The 16,712-nt window shown below is 33.8% G+C and overlaps 1 protein-coding gene across 4 annotated transcripts in view; it reads left to right on the top strand.

Moving 5' to 3' along the window:
* The window catches only part of ATRX (alpha thalassemia/mental retardation syndrome X-linked), a 211,434-nt gene that overhangs the window by 63,739 nt on the left and 130,983 nt on the right, over positions 1-16,712 (top strand). For 2 of the 4 annotated variants that reach the window (XM_004685603.2, XM_012727134.1), the window contains exons 3-9: positions 1,774-1,829; positions 2,708-2,760; positions 3,917-4,041; positions 6,663-6,776; positions 10,963-11,072; positions 12,602-12,669; positions 13,243-16,325. In XM_004685603.2, coding sequence (XP_004685660.1) covers positions 1,774-1,829; positions 2,708-2,760; positions 3,917-4,041; positions 6,663-6,776; positions 10,963-11,072; positions 12,602-12,669; positions 13,243-16,325 — 3,609 coding nt within the window. The remainder of the gene's footprint in view (positions 1-1,773; positions 1,830-2,707; positions 2,761-3,916; positions 4,042-6,662; positions 6,777-10,962; positions 11,073-12,601; positions 12,670-13,242; positions 16,326-16,712) is intronic. The other 2 variants (XM_004685605.2, XM_012727135.1) reach the window with 2 other exon arrangements.

Below are 16,712 nucleotides of genomic sequence, written 5' to 3'. Positions count from 1 at the left end.
AGTTTGAGAAACCTCCAAACAGTTTTCTAATAATGTACTAGTTTACATTCTCGCCAGCCCACTCTAATTTTTTTTTTATTTCCTACCGTTGCAGTACTTTGGTTTCCTTTTGTTCTGGCAGGTTTTTTTGTCTTTTAGAATTGTAAAAATGTTATTCCTCTCCTAGTCTTTAGAGTATCTGCTGTGAAATCTGATGGAAGGATGATGATGTGCCTTCACATGTTACATTTTCTAGCACCCTTTAATATATTTTTCTTTATATTTGACTTTTGATCTTTAACAATGATGTGTCTCAGTGAAGGTCATTTTGCATTTACTCTCTTGGGTGTTCTTTTGCTTTCTTAGACATCTATATTTGTTTCCTTAATTTTGGATATGCTCCACTATTTCATTGAATAGTGTTTCTGTTTTCTCTTTTTACGTTCTGGGATATTCATCAACCGTATGTTTATTCTTCTAGTGGAGTATGTCTTCTAGAGTTTATTTTTCTGAAATCTTATTTTTCTATCTTCCATTGTGTAAATTTGTACATTTATATCTTCAGTTTATAAAATTTTCCTACTACTTAAGTCTACTTAATTTTCTTCCCATACGTGATTGTTTTAGTTCTTTTTCCATCTCTCGTTTTAGTAATTTCAGTCTCTTTAGTAACAATCTTTTTTCTTCCTAGATCTGTTTTGTAAGATACTGAAACTGCCTTTCTGTTTGTTATTCTCATTCCTCTGTTATAGCCTTTGTTCTTTATCTATTCTTGGTCTCATGCTCCTTATTTCCCAGGCACAGGTGTTGCCATATTGGTTCCCGTAACTTCCCCACCCCCCAATTTAGTGCACAGGTTGTTTGGATGATTGGTTTGAACATCACACTTTTTGGTACTCACTTTTTGTCTCCTTATTCTGTCCCCATAGTGAACTACCACACACAGAGTAAAATATCCATGGTTTAGTCCTCTTGTCAGTGACAAACTAGTGAAATTTTCTTTGGGTAAAATTTAAATTTTCCTTGGTGTACCTTGGTTAAGAGATTTATCCATATGTCCCTGGTGAATTGTTATGGATAGAGTATCTCATTTTGGAATATCTTTTTTAAAAGATTTATTTGTGCATAGAGAACTGGGGCACAGGTCAGAGGCTCAGGGGCGGCGAGAGGCTTCACCAGAGACAGAGTGGGGAGCAGAACAGGCAGATCCACGAAGTACACTGCTGAGGGGAGCAGCGGGCTGCTCAAGAGAGGTCTGCCACACCATGTGGTTACCTCTGGGGCAGGCGGGAATTGAACTCATGCATAAGTGGCTTTAGCTTCTTAGTGCTATGCTTTAACCCGCTGCGCCACCAGGGAGGGCCTCATTTTGGAATTTTTTTTTTAAAGATTTATTTATTTGTACAGAACTGGGGTACAGGCCAAAGATGCGGAGGGTGAGAGGATTCACCAGAGACAGAGTGGGGTACAGAACAGGCAGATCGACAAAGTACACCGCTGAGGGGAGCAGCGGGCGGGTCAGGAGAAGTCTGTCTAGCCATGTGGATCTCCTCTGGGGCAGGCGGGGAATCAAACTCATGCGGAAGTGGCTTAAGCTTCTTTGTGCTGTGCTTTAACCCGCTGCGCCAACAGGGAGGGCCCATTTTGGAATATTTTAACTTTAGTAGTATAGTACCAATATTGCTGAACTTCCGAAATTGGAAACTGGGTCCATATGTCTGTAGATATTAGTGTTCTGTTTGATAAATGTTTTGAAGGCATAAAAAAAAAAGTTTTTATTTTTTTTCTTTTAAGATAAAATCTGTAGTTCTGGAAGCAATTCTGATATGATGGAAAACAGCAAAGAGGAGGTAAGAATAATTTGAAACACTTAAGAGAGATTTTCTTATAGCCAGAATATGTGTCATTTGATTGCTTTTATTCAATACAGGTATAATTTTAATTTGCTTTTTTACCCAGGTATTATGATATTTCAGTTTGATTAGTTTTCCTTTTAAAGAAATAGTTTATTATTTTTAATTAGTGTTGTGACTTGCCTCAGTAATGTAATTACACTACAGAAGATTTGCTAACAGATAGGTTTCTGCAGTTTTTATATTGCAACAGTGTTCCTTAAGGTGAGTGTTGTCAAACTCACCCCATGGCTGTGATCTCTCAAACTTGGATATTCAGAACATTAAACATTATTATGTGAACCCATTTTAAGTTCCTTTTTCTGACTCCATGCTTACACCATGATTTTGGTATTTTGTTTTAGCTAATGTACAAATTTAATCCAGTATATTATATTTACTGGACTAGCAAAATGATGAAGAATTTAGAATGTCATTAGTAAGTTGTAGAAGGTACTTTGTGCCATGTACTAGGATAGAGAAAATGATAAATTTTTACATCTAAAAACTTCTTTTGTTGGAATATGATTACTTTTACTCCTTTGTTTTATCTTTGTTGATTAGGGCTAAGATCATGCTAACTAGTATGTTCCCTCCCATAAAATTCAATAGTGACAATTTAATAAAAACTAAAACAAAGTTAATCTTAAATAAAGGATACCTGATAGCAAATTACAATCAGTTTCTGGTGTTTCTTTTAAAGAAATATTTCACTTATAGTTAGAAGATTTTGATTATATCACTATATCAAATATCTTAGTGTATGGAAATAGTTAATTTTGTAGGTATTTTACTTTGAAAGTGCTATTCACCTTTGCTTCTATTTCTCAATTTAGGGAGCTAGCTCTTCAGAAAAATCCAGATCATCAGGATCGTCACGATCAAAGAGGTTGGTTGATCTTGAAAAACATTTTTATTTTTCAGGTTTTATTTTTAATTTCCAAAAAGAACAATATTTTTTGAATTTATTTTAAGCATACTTGTTTCAAGTAAACGATTTTATACAAACACACCTATTTACATATTCATACATAATGGATCCTCATGTAACCAACACTTGGCTTCAGTCTTGAGAACTTGTTTGGAGATTCTATCAGAGCAATGCAGTTACCTGCATAACCTTTACTAAATGGTCCTTAAGACCATTTTCTTAGATGAGGCATGTAGCTTTTGGAACGTTACACATAGAACCTGGAGGGAGTAAAAGGTTACCAACCTATCCAGCCAGATCAGCCGAATCAACCCTGGCAGTCATTGGGGTGACAGCTGTTTGTTACAGCCAGATCACTCTCATGTCCAGTTTTTACTAACTGTCACTTTGAATCATAGTAGAATCTTCTGGGTTTGATTTATTATGTAGTAATTCTCCTTGTAATAGTGAAGATCATTTTTTTAGATCATGTATGTATGTACTTTTCAAAAAGGAGAAAAAGGGAAATGAAACCCTGAATGCCAATGAAACCCTGAATGCCTAATGAGATAACATGGGTTTTTAAGGGTCATTTTTAATTGTCTAGGATGGGGATTGGTTGCCATAAATAATATGAAGTTAGGAGGAGGTTAATAAATGATAACAATACTGTTATCTGTTAATTTTCAATGTGAATTGCATATAAGAACTGAAACTACTTTTGAGCATATTATAATATATACTATACTATTAAGTATAGTTTTACTGTAATTTTGTAGCTTATCCTATTAGACTTTTGTTTCTAATCATCTTAAATTGCTTGCTTATTAATAAATTAAGCTTAATAAATAGCTTACTTGTTACTGAATTATTCTCTAAGTTAATGATTCTTAAAGAGGATTTTCCTTTACAATCCCCCTGCTAGGTTTTTCAGTATATAGGTGTCCTGGTCTTATCTCAATCCAACTCAAGCACATTTTTCAACAGTATACTTACAGGCATGTATACTTCTCTAGTTGATTCTAGCTTACATACCTGCTTAGGAGCTACTGCTAAATCTGAACACAATATGTTCTTTGGTTGCTGTTCCAATTACAAGAGTGCCCATAATTCTGTGGATTTAATTCTTTAATAGGAAACCTTCAATTGTAACAAAGTATGTAGAGTCAGATGATGAAAAACCTTTGGATGAAACTGTAAATGACGATGCTTCTAATGAAAATTCAGAAAATGATATTACTATGCAAAGCTTGCCAAAAGGTAATGTGTATTTTTCATATGAAGTTGAAATGTAGTTTATGTTGTTATTACAAAATTGAAAGTTGATTAGTATTAGCTGTGTGCAGAAGACCAATCATTTCACTTTAGTTGTGATAGACTAACAATATATTAGCATAAGTGATAATGTGTTTTTGAGGTTAATATTTAGAATAGTCAGTCAGCTTTTAAATGATCAAAACTTACTTTTTGTTTATGTTGGATTTTTGAAAAAGGACTTCAGTTCCCAAATCATGCCTAAATATGGAAATTGGTTTAAAAATCTAATAATTTTTTACACAGTAAATTTTAAAGTATTTTATTTATAGAAAAAAATGTTCAGAAAAGTTTAAAAAATATTTAAAGCCTAGTTTGCCTTACTGAATTTTAAATTCCCTGTTGCTCAAGGGTATAGTAAACTATAGTAGATAGATTTAGGTGATTTTCTTATAATTATTTCTTTAAAAAGCCTTGTCACACACCTCTCAGTTGTTGCAGCTCTCACCTTAGAACTTCACTAATTAGATTGAGGGGAAGCCAAACAAAAATTGTGGACTTTTCATAGCCCATGTCTGAGAACAGTATGAATACATGATGAACGATTACAGAGGACTTGTAATTTTACAGTGTTCCAGAATCAAAAATTTAAATCTCTTTTCTTTTACTAAGTTCAATGTTTAAGACTCCTACCAGATTTTTCAAATTTATACTGACAGCCATTTACAGCAGTGTTTATTAAATTTTATTCTATGTGTATAATTGTTTTTTGTGACACATTTTTTGATTATGGAAGATTAAAAAATGGTGGATATGAAGATAAAGACATTGCTTTTACCTGGATCAATTAGGAGTTCAATGGTGAGAAATGAAATGAAGAAAAAGAATGAAGGAAAGAAAGAAGAGAGATAGAAGAAAAGTTTATAGATCTACTATTTTCTTGACTTTGTAAATCATCTATGAAAATTTCATGTAATGGTTTTGGTGGCCAAAGGCAGAAGCAGCTTACTTACATGGGAGTCTTGAGTCCCATACAGAGTGACTCACTTTGGATTGTTAACGTTCTCAGCGGTTGTCACTGGAAGTCCTTATGATGCCCACTGAGTAAGCTAAGAACTAGGAATTCAAATCCTTCTTTTAATGATACTGTGAAGAAACTATGGAATGTTGACCTGAACTAAGCATAATTCTCTCCAGTCAAACCAAAAATAAAACTTTTTTTTTCAATGTTAAATCTGGGTCATTACAATGAATTGTTATAATACCTTATTAGGTGTACGTAGCTATCAGACTTTTAAAAAATATTATCTCATTTAATCCTCAAAACAATATTGTAAGTTAGTTGTTGCTTCTACTTATAGAGATGAAGGAACAAATTCAGAGCTCAGTTACCTTTTTTAGCTTTAAATTGAGAAACTAAGATTGATCTCTTGTCTGCCTCAATCCAAAGCTAGTCAGTGCTGTGCTGCTTCACTTCCATATAGAGAAGAATATTCAGAAGTAACTAAAAAAACAATCTTTTAAATCTTTAGCTCCTTTCAAATGTTAGGGTTCCTCTGAGAGTACTTACACCAAATATTTGTCATAAGTAAAACATTTTTTGGTGCAGATTATTTAAATTTACCAGTTTGTAAAAGCTTAATCCTCTGTGCCTTCCCCACCTCAACTCCCCCCTTTTAGACACTCAGGAATTCATTTATTTAAGTGCCATACTTTGTCAAAATCAGCTTGCTTATTACATAGGGCTTTGTTGCCTGGCAGTAGCCCCTGACCTCTACCAGGTTCTTCATTGTTGCCCATAATGCCCAGTTACTAAGCCCAGTAATGTAAGTATATATGAGACCTGGACCCTTTTTGCCATGTAGCTATTTTATTTGCTTTTGAGAAATCATAATCAAAAATTAAAAATTTACCATTCATCCTCAGTTCACATATTTCATAGATTTGAACATACAATAATTTTAAATACTTTTAGGGAACAACAATTGATCTTCTATAGTTTACTGTTAGAATGCTTGAACCTGGGTCAGTCATCTGTTTACAACTCTTTAAAGACTTAACAGAGTTTTGAAGCTTTGACATACAAGACGGGCGATGCTGCAGAATGGGTATAGCAGTAGTAGCAGAATGAATTTTTCATTGTCTCCCTCCCATATTCCCCCACAACAGTAAAACAATCCTTAAAAATCTTTTTCTGAGTTTGTTATTTGAATTATGAGAAGAATAGTTCATCCTTAAAAGTTTTTTTCTTTCCTGTCCTTTTAATTTATGAACTCCTCATGGAACTTAGCATGGATATTCATATTCAAAACAGTTTTGTGATAGGCACTATAAAAATTCAGAACTGGGCTGAGGCTTTCTACTTTATTCACATATTTCTGTTACCAGTTTATAATACCTCCCCTTTTTTATGAACTATATTCTAACAAAGTAATCTGATTGTTGACACCTGGCCCTTTTATTATTTCCATGATTTATTTACTCTTGGGAGGTCTTTATTACAAGTATTGAAAGCTTGAAAGAAACAAAACTATGTACCAGCAATGTTGGCTTTATCTGAACTGAAGTCTTGTACTTCACTTGCACATTTAATATGTGTAATGGTTTTTTAAATGAAATCATTCTAGGTACAGTGATTGTACAACCAGAGCCAGTGCTGAATGAAGACAAAGATGATTTTAAAGGGCCTGAATTTAGAAGCAGAAGTAAAATGAAAACTGAAAGTCTCAAAAAACGCGGAGGTAAATACAAGTGAAAATGAAAACATGAGTTTCAATTGCTGTTTATGACCATATTGGAAAATCTGATGTGCTTACTAAAAATACCTCCACTTTTTTGCCCATTGTTTATTAAAAGCACTACTTAAAAATAACTTCTGTTTCTCTCTGAGCTCTGAAGCAGAAAAGGTTAAACACCGTTTATCCAAACACCTTTGCCTTCAGTGGCTATTATGTTATTCAAAGAAGCTTAGCATATCTTTTCTTTCATATGTAAGTTTTGTAATGCCTATATGCTAGAATACCATGTGTTCCTCTCACCCCCAAATTTGGAGAAAAATCTTGCCTATTGCCTTCAGGTAAATTTCTTTGTATCTACAACATTGTTTCACAGAGTGATGAACATCTGAATTAGTGTTACCTGATGTGCTTATTAAATTAGCAAGTCCCTTGACTCCATTCTCAATGAGAATGTTGGGGGATGACATCAAGAAAATGCCCCAGTTCTTACATACATTAAAATTGGAGATCTATTATCTAAGCATAGCAATGTAGATATGATCAGGAAGAAGTTAGTCATAATTTCCCTCCATCTTTCTGAGCTGCCTCTCCCTTTGTCTGTCCACCCTCACTTACACATACAACCATACTGGCTAACCATCTTAGAATATTTTAAGGAGGATTCAGTTAGAGATTTATGATAATGAATGTGTGTTTGCATGTGATTTTATAATAGTGCCTATATGTATTTTTTGGCAGATTAATAGAGCCAGAGTCCATGAATCTCTAGAAGATAAAACATAACACTGTATTTCTAATAAGTATATTGGAAGCATGTCTGTTTAATTCATCATGATAATTGTGAAATTATAGCACAGTTCTTATTGGTAAAATTTTGTGGATTTATATTTCAGTGCTATATTATAATCTTGATAAAAGAAGAAATTGTATTTATATTTGTAAAATGTTATATACATCATTCTAGATTAAATAATTCCTTAAGTTGTTGGAAAAAATCAAGGAAATGTTTAGTCATAGGTCTACAAGAGATTGGTCTATCCTTTCAAACATAAGGAAGACATATTGAAAACCTAGTTCACAGTAGGGAAATTGCCACTGTAGCAGGCAAAGCTCATTAATATTGAGTCATATTCTTAAACATAAGAGAGTCATCATGTAAGAGGTAATGGTAAGGATTATTAGTAAGTGTTTTGTTTCCTCTGATCAAGTGTCCTCTAGTATAGGTGACTAAAGTATACTGCAAATGTGTCAAAAATTAATAACTTAATGGTGTCTTTTGGGGAGGGAGTCAGTGCCTGGAATGTGGATAAAGACTGAAGGAAGTGTAAAAGTCATAGTTGGGGCGGGTGTTCCTAGAAGTGCCACCTTGCTGTACTGCTGGTCTTTGGTGTGAGTTGATATGTTTCTGGAACATTTTATTGAGTGTTCATTGTAAGAATGTTTATATCATATTATTTATGTTTATAACCATATAGTAGCACTTGAATCTTCATGTTAGTTTTTGTCTTAATGATTTGTTATATCTTTTGTTGTTGGAAATCATGCAAGAAATTTAATTATGTCTAGTTATATACACATGTATGAGTAAACTAGTGATTTGAGATAATAATTTGCTAGTTAATATTCAAGATAGTTGTAACATTGAAGTCTAAATAATTTAGAAAATATCAAGGTAAATTTGATATATACCCAAAATAATCTTAATAATTTGAAACAAAATTAAAGCACAAAGATATATCTAATTTGAACACCTTTGGAGCCACTGTTTAAAATACCATAATCTATTTTGTTTTCCATTTCCTATTTTTATCGTTGTACACTAAATTTTATACCCAACTTTTCTATATGCCACAATAATTTATTCTCTTTAAAACTATTAATATGTATTAATTTCAGACACAAAAGACCTCTTTTCTATTTACACATTGTATTACAATCAATGAAACTTCACAATTAAAAATGAAAATTTAAAAACATACACATATACGGCCCTCCCTGATGGCGCAGTGGGTTAAAGCACTGCACTAACAAACTAAAGCCACTAGTTCGATCCCCGCCTGCCCCGGAGGCGACCACATGGCGAGGCAGACCTCTCCTGACCCGCCCGCTGCTCCCCTCAGCAGTGTACTTCGTCCATCTGCCTGTTCTGCTCCCCGCTCTGTCTCTGGTGAATCCTCTCACCCTCCGCATCTCTGGCCTGTACTCCAGTTCTGTCCAAATAAATAAATATATCTTAAAAAAAAAAAAAACAAAAAAAAACATACACATATACAAACAAACATAGAATAATATTTCATGATTTTAAAGTACAACAGATTTCAAAATAAAATTATTGTTCAGTCCTCTTCATTTCTCCTTCCTCCCACCTCTCAGGTAATGATTATCCTGATGTTTGTATCATTTGGATTATGTGTGTGTGTGATTTCCATGCATGGGTTTCTATATTGAATTCATTCATAATGCATTTATTTTTCATTTAAAAATACAAAAGTAGTACTGTATGCATGCATCCTTTTGCAACATTTCTCATTCAAACTTGTTTTTGAAATAGCTACTGTGCATCTATTTTCTTGTTTTTCATTGTTATATGGAATTCTTTTGTAAACCTGTATTCATTCCCCAAATATGAGATTTTTTTCCATGATTTTGTTTTCTAAATCATTTGTGCTGCAGAGAATATCTCTATACAACCTCTTCTTAACATGTGGGAAAATCTCTCCAAAAGATTAACTAGCTTTGGTTAATTCTTAAGCGATATGTGTGCAAAAGTATGTAGGATGCTTTATTGAATACTTAATAGATATTATCTAACAATGGATGAACATTTTAATTCTTGCCAGTTTATCTGAATGTAGTCAACATTTGAATTGAAAAACATATTTTGTGTTTATTTCTGTTAAGACAAATGCAGAATATTTGAATACCCAAGATCAAATACTAATGTAGGACAGTATGATTTAAAATAAAATATTAGCACCTTATATATAGTCAGCCTTCAAATTCTCCATATTTTCTGGAAAAGTATAATGTTGCTCTTAAAACTTGGATAAACCTACTTTTATTTGCAGAAGTTAAATATTTATGATAAAAGTTTGGGTTCATGGTACTTTGGACCTTAAAACTAAGAAAAAATATATTAAGTTTAAAAGGTGAGAAACATAGTTATGTTTTCTCTTCTATTTAGGTTTAGGAACAGGGTTTCCATCCCCCCTCCACTGACCTCTTTTGAATTATAATATACCATCTTATTTTGATCAAAGTCTTGTTTATACATCAGAATGATTTATAAAACTTCAAAAAATACATCTAGGATATTCCCATTCAATGGTTTAGGGTAAAAATGTCTGTCTTTGCTTTTGAAAATATTGTTCAGATATCTGTAATGCTCAATCTTCGATTGTGATGCATTGACTGCTCTAAGCAGAAATAGTGATGAGTAAAGTAGGAGAGGTTTCCTCTTAACTTGAATAGAATATCTTCAATCTTTTTTCCTGTAGATAATGTGGAATGAGGCTTTGCCTTTCCACTTCCTCCATTCTGAGGTTTTGCTGCCAGAATTGATACATCTACAAGTCTTATTTGTCCTTATTTGGAAGAATTAGACCGTGATGATATGGAGTTTACAATAGATTATATGTAGAAACATGGTTTCATGGAGATTTTGAATAGTGTTGAAGTAAATTTTAGGGATGAAATTGTTAATACAAAATTGCAGGGTTTTCATATATGGTATTGAAAGCATCTGTGCAGACAATTCCATTTTGAGAATTAAAAACTGTGATATGCTAAACGACAAACAGAAGGTTGCAAAACAGTTTATTCCATATATGTCATTTTTTCCCAAGTGTTTAAGGACCAGTACTAATTTTGGTTGCAGAGCATTAGGAAAATAAAAAAGAGCTCTTGGCCTCTATTTTTATAATGTCTTTTATGGGATCTCTTTATGGTTTATCAAGCTGTTTTTAGAGATAGGGCTTGTATTTATAAAAGAAAGTAGTGTTTGTAGGTCTGGTATTTGATATTGTTGTCATATTTTTTAAAAGTTCATAAAAACGTTAACCTTTCTAACTATGTACAGAATCTTATTTTTCCAAGGATTATGAAGTATTTAATTTCTAATACAAAAGTTGCAAATGTTAACTCAAGTGAATATCTTTATGTGTGAATAATGGTAACTCCTTTCTCCTAGAAGATGGGCTTCATGGGATTGTGAGCTGTACAGCTTGTGGACAACAGGTCAATCATTTTCAAAAAGATTCCATTTATAGACACCCTTCACTGCAAGTACTTATTTGTAAGGTATGTAATTATCCATTGATAATTCATTCCACAAATATTTGAATACTTATCACATGTCTGGGTTTTGGTGCAAAGTGATGAAGAAGATGGAAGTTGTCTCTGCCCCTGTAGGGCTTATGGGAAGACAGGCATATTCATGAGCCCTGTAAGTACCATAATGGAGGTACTGTGTGCTACCAGAACAGAAACCTGTGTGACTGAGAGTAGTGGGGAACATTACAATGGAGAATTGGCTCAGCATGTTCTAGGCAATGAGAATCTGATATTCAAAGTCTAGTAGATAAGGGAGAGCATTGCATATTAGACAAGCTGAAGTTTATCTGTGTGTGTATATGTATAATTTATAACCTTCTCTCTTTGGTACCCTAACTCCACAATCAAAACTCTTTCAGTGGGAGCCAGGGTTTGACATAACTTGGAGATAGGAGAATTAAAAATGTTCATATTTGTTAAAGGTAGTCTTAACAGTCTTTGTATACTTTATTAATACTAACTTGGAGATGATTTTAAATATGTCAAAGTTTGGTTTCTCTAACTCATATATTACTATTAAGATTAATTTTGTTTTAGTTTGTTTGTAATAAATTGGCTCCTTAAAATGCATAGACAGACTAGACTTTACTCAGGTTCTAGTTCTTTATCTTTGATTTTTTTTGATAGCTTTTAGACCTACTTGAATGTATTAAAGTTTACTTCCTCCTTTAGAAATAAGTGTCTCTCCTTCCCTTCATTTTAGTTCAGCCATGGGTCTTATGTAGGGTGTATGTTGTAGTTTTCAGTTTTAAAGTTTGACAGCTGAATTTCATATTGCTGGATATATGATGTGCCTTGTTTCTCTTTTAAATATATGGTCATTCTTTATCCAAGGGTCAGCATTTTGAGCTAACCCCATTGCACTAATCAGTATTTTTTATCAGTTGGCATAGAACTCTCCTTTTCTCAAGTCCTGGTGAAAATGACTTTAAAGTGAGTCATATTTAGAATCGAATGTCAGCTTTGTGTCTTATTAGTTATATGAGCTTAGGAGATTTTATTTACATGTTCAAGCATACCTTAGCCTTTCTCCTCAAATTTGGCTTACCTCTCCTATCTTGCATAGTACACATATCAAATTCAAAGATAATGTAAGTTAATACAGCATAATGTTTCTCGGGTATCTATAGTAGCGATTTATATATGACAACTGTTATACTTGATCTTAGCCAAGAAGTGATTATGACTACTATTAAGTAGTAGGAATAATAGTCCTTTAATAGTTGTATGTGATCAGAAATTTGCTTTATCAGAATATTTTTATATAACTACTAGTGACTGGTGTTTGATATGGAAATCTATTTTAAGGAGTTAACTTCCTGAGATATTCTTATGCATGAAAAGTTATATTAGGTAGACATCTGCTATGATTCTCAAAAACACAACTATACACATACACATACATTCCTCACTTTTAAAAATGATATTAAATAAAAGTCTTAGCCTCTTATGAATGTTACCAGTTTTTGAATAAAATATCTCCTTTCTTTCAACAGAATTGCTTTAAATATTACATGAGTGATGATATTAGCCGTGACTCAGATGGAATGGATGAACAATGTAGGTAGGTAATTAATCAAGGTGAACTAAAATTTAGTGTTATCTGAGGGGGGCATTCTTATGTAGTCTCTCATTAGATCTGCGTTTTAGTTAGTGTCACCATTTATATTATTAATGAAATGTTTTCCTTAGCTGCCAGAAATCTTTAACTATATATCTGCTTTAAGCTTAATATGAAGAATAAGCAGATGACTTAAGTTCCTATTAAAATTAGTGGCAGATGGGTTCTCCCTGGTGGTGCAGCGGGTTAAAGCACAGCACTAAGAAGCTAAAGCCACTTTAGCATGAGTTCGATATCTGCCCCAGAGGTGACCACATGGTGCGGCAGACGGTGCGGCAGACCTCTCCTGACCCACCCGTTGCTTCCCTCAGTAGTGTATGTCATCAGTTGGCCTGTTCTGCTACCCGCTCTGTCTCAGGTGAATCCTCTCACCGCCACTGCAACTCTTGCCTTGCATAAATCAATAAGTCTTCAAAAAAAAAATTAGTGGCAGGAAAACTTAACGCGCTTTATTAATGAAAAGATTTCAGTTAAGTTCCATTTGGGAGTAATGTTTTAATCTTTAAATAATTTCAGATGGTGTGCAGAAGGTGGAAACTTGATTTGTTGTGACTTTTGCCACAATGCCTTCTGTAAGAAATGCATTTTGCGCAATCTTGGTCGCAAGGAGCTGTCTACAATAATGGATGAAAACAACCAATGGTATTGCTACATATGTCACCCGGAGCCTTTGTTGGACTTGGTCACTGCATGTAACAGTGTATTTGAAAATTTAGAACAGTTGTTGCAACAAAATAAGAAGAAAATAAAAGTTGATAGTGAAAAGAGTAATAAGGTCTATGACCACACACCCAGATTTTCTCCAAAGAAAAATAGTTCAAATTGTAATGGAGAAGAAAAGAAATTAGAAGATACATGTTCTGGTTCTGTAACCTACTCTTATGCAGCACTAATTGTGCCTAAGGAGATGATTAAGAAGGCAAAAAAACTGATTGAGACCACTACCAACATGAACTCCAGTTATGTTAAGTTTCTGAAGCAGGCAACAGATAATTCAGAAATCAATTCTGCTACAAAGTTACGTCAGCTTAAGGCTTTTAAATCTGTGTTGGCTGATATAAAGAAAGCTCACCTTGCATTAGAAGAAGATTTAAATTCTGAGATCCGAGCTTTGGATGCTGTAAACAAAGAGAAAAATACCAAAGAGCATAAAGTCATGGATATTAAGTCTGAAACAAAAGTTCGAAAAGGAGAAAAATCCTGTGCTTTGGAGCGGAAGGATATTTCAAAGTTAGAAGCTAAACTGTCAAGAAAGCAGGTAGATAGTGAGCACATGGATCAAAACGTAGCAGAGGAACAGAGAGCAAATAAAAGCACTAGTGGTGAACATAAGAAATCTGATAAAAAAGAGGAACCTCAGTATGAACCTGCTAATACTTCTGAAGACTTAGACATGGATATTGTGTCAGTTCCATCCTCAGTTCCAGAAGACATTTTTGAGAATCTTGAAACTGCAATGGAAGTTCAGAGTTCAGTTGATTATCAGGGAGATGGCAACAGTGGAACTGAGCAAGAACTGGAGAATTCTGTAAAATTAAACATTTCTTCAAAAGATAACAGGGGAGGTATTAAATCAAAAAGTGCAGCTAAGGTAACAAAAGAATTATATGTTAAACTCACCCCTGTTTCCCTTTCTAATTCCCCAATTAAAGGAGTTGATTGTCAGGATGTTCCACAAGATAAAGAGAGCTATAAAAGTTCTGGACTAAATCCCAAGTCAGAGAACTGTGCACAAGAAAAAAGCGATAATGAACTTTTGGTTGAGGATGACATTCCATTACTTTCAGAGGAATCTGATCTTCGGAGATCCCCACGTGTAAAGACTACACCATTGAGGAGAGCAACAGAAACCAACCCTGCAACATCTAATTCAGATGAAGAAAGTAATGAAACAGTTAAGGAGAAACAGAAACTATCAGCTCCAGTGAGAAAAAAGGATAAGCGGAATTCTTCTGATAGTGCTATAGATAATCCTAAACCCAATAAACTGCCTAAATCTAAACAGTCAGAGATTGTGGATCAAAATTCAGATTTTGATGAAATGCTTGCAATCCTCAAAGAGGTATCAAGAATGAGTCATAGTTCTTCTTCAGATACTGATATTAATGACACTCATACAAATCATGAGAAAACTTTGTTTGATTTGAAAACTCAGACAGGAAAAGATGATAAAGGGAAAAGGAAACGAAAAAGTTCTACTTCTGGCTCAGACTTCGATATTAAAAAAGGTAAATCAGTTAAAAGGTCTGTAGTTTCTAAAAAGAAACGACAAAACCTGTCTGAATCTTCTAATTATGACTCAGAATTGGAAAAAGAGATTAAAAGCATGAGTAAAATTGGGGCTGCCAAAACAACCAGAAAAAGAGTTCCACACAAAAATGATTATGATTCTTCTGAAGATGAAAAACAGAGCAAAAAAAGAGTGGATAATGAAGGGCAGAGAAATTTGAAAATTGCTCAAGAAGGATCATCCGATGATGCTGAAAGGAAACAAGAGAGAGAGAATTTCTCTTCCATAGAAGGGACAGTTGAAAAAGACAAGACTTTCATGGAGTTACGAGATAGACTCTGTAAGAAGCAGCAGCCAGGTGTTTCGTCTGATAGTGCTGATAAGTCATCTTCTGGGAAAGAGGAGAGTATCAATTCTTCAGAAGACAAAAAGGCTTATGGAACTAAGGAAAAGAGTAAGCATCTGAAAAATCTGAAAACCAAACCATGTAAGAAAGTACAGGGTGGCTTATCTGATGTTGCTGAGAAATTCCTAAAGAAAGAGGAAAGCGATGAATCCTCTGAAGATGATCAAAAGCAGAGCAAAATGGGACATGAAGAAAAAGAAAAGAAAATCACAGACTTGAAGAAAAAAGTAACTAAGATGGAACAGCAGTATGAATCATCGTCTGATAGCACTGAGAAATTACCTGATGGAGAAGAAATTTGTCGTTTTCCTAAAGGCATCAAACAACATAAGAATGACTCAGCTGATGGGGAAAAGAAAAGTAAAAAAATGAAACATAAAATTTCTAAAAAGAAGGATGAATTATCTGATAATGCTGAGAAAATACCATGGAAAAGAGATAGTTGTGAGTCTTCAGAAGATAAAAGGAGTAAGAATGGTGCGTCTGGTAGAGACAAAAAGAGGAGCAACTTGCCTGATAAGAGTTTAAGAAAGAGACAAGATTGTTCATCATCTGATACTGAGAAATATTCCATGAAAGAAGATGGCTGTAATTCTTCTGAGAAGAGACTGAAAAGAATTGAATTGCGGGAAAGAAGAAATTTAAATTCAAAGAGAAATACCAAGGAGGCACTGTGTGGCTCCTCATCTTCTGATGCTGAGGAAAGTTCTGAAGATAATAAAAAGCTGAAAAAACAACGAACTGCAGCTAAAAAAAGGGCAGGCAATGTTAAAGAAAAAATAAGAAACTCCCTAAGAAAAAGCACTAAAAGGAAACAAGTTGAAATTACTTCCTCATCTTCTTCTGATATAGTAGATGATGAACAGAATTCTTTAGGCGAGGGGAGCAGTGATGAACAGAAAATTAAGCCAGTGACAGAAAATTTAGTGCTGTCTTCACATGCTGGATTTTGCCAATCCTCAGGTATGCAAAAAATTAAAAATGTGTCATTTGTATTTTTCCCTCTCGTTAATAACTACATTGCTTCATTTTTCAATAAGCCAATCAAATGCAAGGTAACTGTTAAGGAAAAGACTGTTTTAAATTCTTTAGAGATTTACTTCAGCCTTTCTCCATTTTTATGCCATCATCATTGGAAGTACTTGAAAAATTGTTAGTATTTGAAGTTTGTTGGGCAAATAACAATAAAAGAATCAATATTTAATACTTTTTTCTGTAGTAATGGACAGTAGCTTATGAGGGAAAAGCAGATTGGTGCCTATAGTTTTACTAGGTGTTTATTCATGTTAACGAAAATGAGTACTTTGAACCAGTATAACATGATGTGTGAGAGTTTTAACTGCTGATTTA

Source organism: Condylura cristata, unplaced genomic scaffold (genome assembly GCF_000260355.1).
Source record: "Condylura cristata isolate star-nosed mole 26May11 unplaced genomic scaffold, ConCri1.0 scaffold00019, whole genome shotgun sequence".
In the NCBI taxonomy this organism is placed as follows: Eukaryota; Metazoa; Chordata; class Mammalia; order Eulipotyphla; family Talpidae; genus Condylura; species Condylura cristata.
Note: the sequence above shows the minus strand (reverse complement) of the source record. Positions and strands in the feature narration are given on the sequence as shown.